The 3,143-nt window shown below is 40.9% G+C and overlaps 1 protein-coding gene across 1 annotated transcript in view; it reads left to right on the top strand.

Annotated features, from left to right (window-relative positions):
• LOC101853032 (cubilin) overlaps positions 1–3,143 on the top strand; it is a gene marked incomplete at its 5' end in the record, with an annotated part of 106,878 nt that overhangs the window by 82,307 nt on the left and 21,428 nt on the right. Inside the window, 2 exon segments of the mRNA XM_035972231.1 lie at positions 14–239; positions 2,405–2,484. Of these exon segments, the coding sequence (XP_035828124.1) occupies positions 14–239; positions 2,405–2,484 (306 nt within the window).

The following is a 3,143-nucleotide window of genomic DNA, read 5'->3' on the forward strand; positions in this document are numbered from 1 at the left end:
CCGGCCCCAACAGATAAACTTCGATGACTTCCAATTCGAGAACCACACGGACTGCCAATACGACTATCTACAAATCCAAAATGGCGGCCTGCCAGACTCGCCCCAGATTGGTCAGTTCTGCGGTAACAGCCTGCCTCCAGAAATTTTCTCTCAGGGCAACCAAGTGCGCATCACCATGCGAACTGACTTCTCGCTCAGCGCAAGAGGTTTCCGTCTCCGATATGCAGCCGATACTGGAGGTGAGTGGGACAGTGGTGTTTTTCTTCTTTTTCTTTGCGTTCTGTTGTAAGATATCAGGGGTAGTCATTATCATCATCATCATTGCCTTTCTCACCCTGGATCAGGATATAAATGCCTCGAACAAACACTTTCTCACCCTGGATCAGGATATAAATGCCTCGAACAAACACTTTCTCACCCTGGATCAGGATATAAATGCCTCGAACAAACACTTTCTCACCCTGGATCAGGATATAAATGCCTCGAACAAACACTTTCTCACCCTGGATCAGGATATAAATGCCTCGAACAAACACTTTCTCACCCTGGATCAGGATATAAATGCCTCGAACAAACACTTTCTCACCCTGGATCAGGATATAAATGCCACGAACAAACACTTTCCCACCCTGGATCAGGATCTCACCCTGGATCAGGATATAGGCCTCAAACAAATACTTTCTAACCCTGGATCAGGATATAGGCCATGGACAAACACTTTCCACCTTTCCGTATCCTGGGCGAGTCGCTTGATTTCACTCCATGTCATTGTTCCTGTTGATACAGAAGCTCCTCCATCTCCCAAAATGGGAAATAATAAGGCATATTTGTTCATGTTTCTATTTTGTTGTTGTTGTTATCGATCCAGCAACAGCTGGGCTCTCGCCCTTCTGTCCAGTGTCATGTAGTGATAAGTGCAGGTTTACTGCAGTTGCTGTAATGTTCCGTAGAGTGTGTTAATGTTAGGTCACGGAGGGAAAAGGGTAGTCATGTGTCTATAACTTTCCCTTTTTTACTGGGTCGGGTAGTCGACTGCTGTTTCTTCAACCTGCTAGATCTCAGGGGTAGTCCACTGCTGGTTTTTCAAACTGCAGTGCTTCTGATTTTTATGTATATGACCATTTTTCCAACTTAGTTGGGTCTCTAGCCTTCAGGCAGCCACATTCCAATTTCGGGGGTACTCTATAATGTTGTTTTTTTATAATGGCTACAGTATTTTCAGTCTTGATAGGAATTAGTGGAGATGAAATGAGATGACAAAGCATGTCTAGAGAACAGGAAAGGAAGTGAAAAAAGAAAAGTTTAGAGAAGAAAGTGTTTGGTGCTCATATTACCTTAAGCAGTTGCGAGCGCTGTAAAACCTCTACTAAAACAACAAAAACAGACAGTGTTTTTTAACGCGTTCGGGTTTTGAACCCATGACCTATTGAATGAGAGGCAAGCACCGTACCTCTAGACCCCGACACGAGAGCCCCCCTTTAGTTGGCCTGTTGAGGGTTTTGAAACTTTGTGTGTCTGTGTGTGGGTTGTTGGTGGGTGCTATAGTGTGGTTTACTCATTCCTTCTTTCTAATCAAGCGTCTGTCGGCTTTATGTCTCCTTCTTTTTGTGCTCATTACTATTTAATTTTGTAATACATCTAATCTTCTGCATTTGAATGAACTAAATGTGTTGCAAGTGCTATAAAACTCTTTACTAAGATTTCGTTTGTGTATGTGTTAATGTACGTGTGTGTATGTGCGTCTGAGTGTGTGAGTGTGTGTGCATGTGTGCATGCATGTGTGGCATATATGTGTCTTGGACTGCATTCGTGTTGGTTATAAAATACTCGCACAAGCTTGTGTCCCTATCTCTCCTCACTCTTTCCTTTGCATGTTACTCTCTAGTAAGCGGTTGGTTGGCGGGTGCACTGATGTGGTTTGCTCCTTCTTTCCTATCAAACATCTATTGTCCCTATACCCTATATGTTCTTCTTCTCTCTTGTGTTTGTTACTTTCTTGTAAAATCTCTATAGTCTTTGGCATGTATGTGACCTAATTGTGTTGCGAGTGCCATAAAAAGCTTACTTAAACTAAAAACTCTCCACTAACATGTCCAATCTTCGCCACTGATTTATAAGACCTATTTTTGTTGCAAATGCCGTAAATTCTTACTGACACATAAAAGTTAAAATGTGGGTGGTTGGCGGGTGTTCTGGTGTGGTTTGCTTCTTCTTTCCTATCAAACATCTATCGTCCTTATCTTTCCTTCTTCTTTTTTATGTTTGTTACTCTCTACTCTCTTGTAACACCTCTAATCTTCTGGCGCTCATATGACCTTATGCAGTTGTGAGCGCCGTAAAACCTCTATTAAAACTAAAAGCTCAAACGTTAAGACAAAAATGTAACTATTTCTTCTTTCTGCAGGATGTGGAGGAATGTACCACAGCAATGAGGGATACATCGCCTCACCCAACTACCCATCCAGTTATCCTCACAACACTGAGGTAAGGAGTGTTTAGAAGGGTTTTTTGTCACTTCTTCCTCCACCTTATTCTCCTCTTCCTTTTCCTCTTCATCCTCTCACGAATTTACCTCTGAAACCAGGCGACCCCCAACTTCTTTAATAGCAAATATCACGATTTATATTAAAGATAGATTTGTATATTTCGCATGTAGATCAAGAAAATAGAATAAACTTTAAAATAATATCGATAATTCCACTCGTCCAAAAATTGACGAGCGCTTGATTCCACCATGTCGTGACACACATTATGTTTCAGCATGTATGTATAATGTTTTTGTGCACCGTACTTACGTACGTTTATAGTATATCTACGAGTGTATGCTTCAGTATGTTGTGTGTGCATATTATGTGCATCATCATGTATTTATTTGTCTGAAATAACGGATCTGTCACATGCATACTCTCATGTCCCTGTGTACCATCTTCTTCCAGTGTCGCTTTTTTTGTGCAACATAATCACATATGTTTGCTGAATATCTATATGTGAGGTGTGCTGACAAAATGAGTTACTTCTCGCATTCAGCAGATGGAGATATTGGCCAAAAATCGACACAAGGGCCAAATTTGTAGATTTTCTATTGATGCCATATTCTCTAAATATAAAACGCCTTTTACTTTTTCATACTTAAAAATAGTAAA

The sequence above is a fragment of the Aplysia californica genome, unplaced genomic scaffold (genome assembly GCF_000002075.1).
Source record: "Aplysia californica isolate F4 #8 unplaced genomic scaffold, AplCal3.0 scaffold00619, whole genome shotgun sequence".
Taxonomy (NCBI): domain Eukaryota; kingdom Metazoa; phylum Mollusca; class Gastropoda; order Aplysiida; family Aplysiidae; genus Aplysia; species Aplysia californica.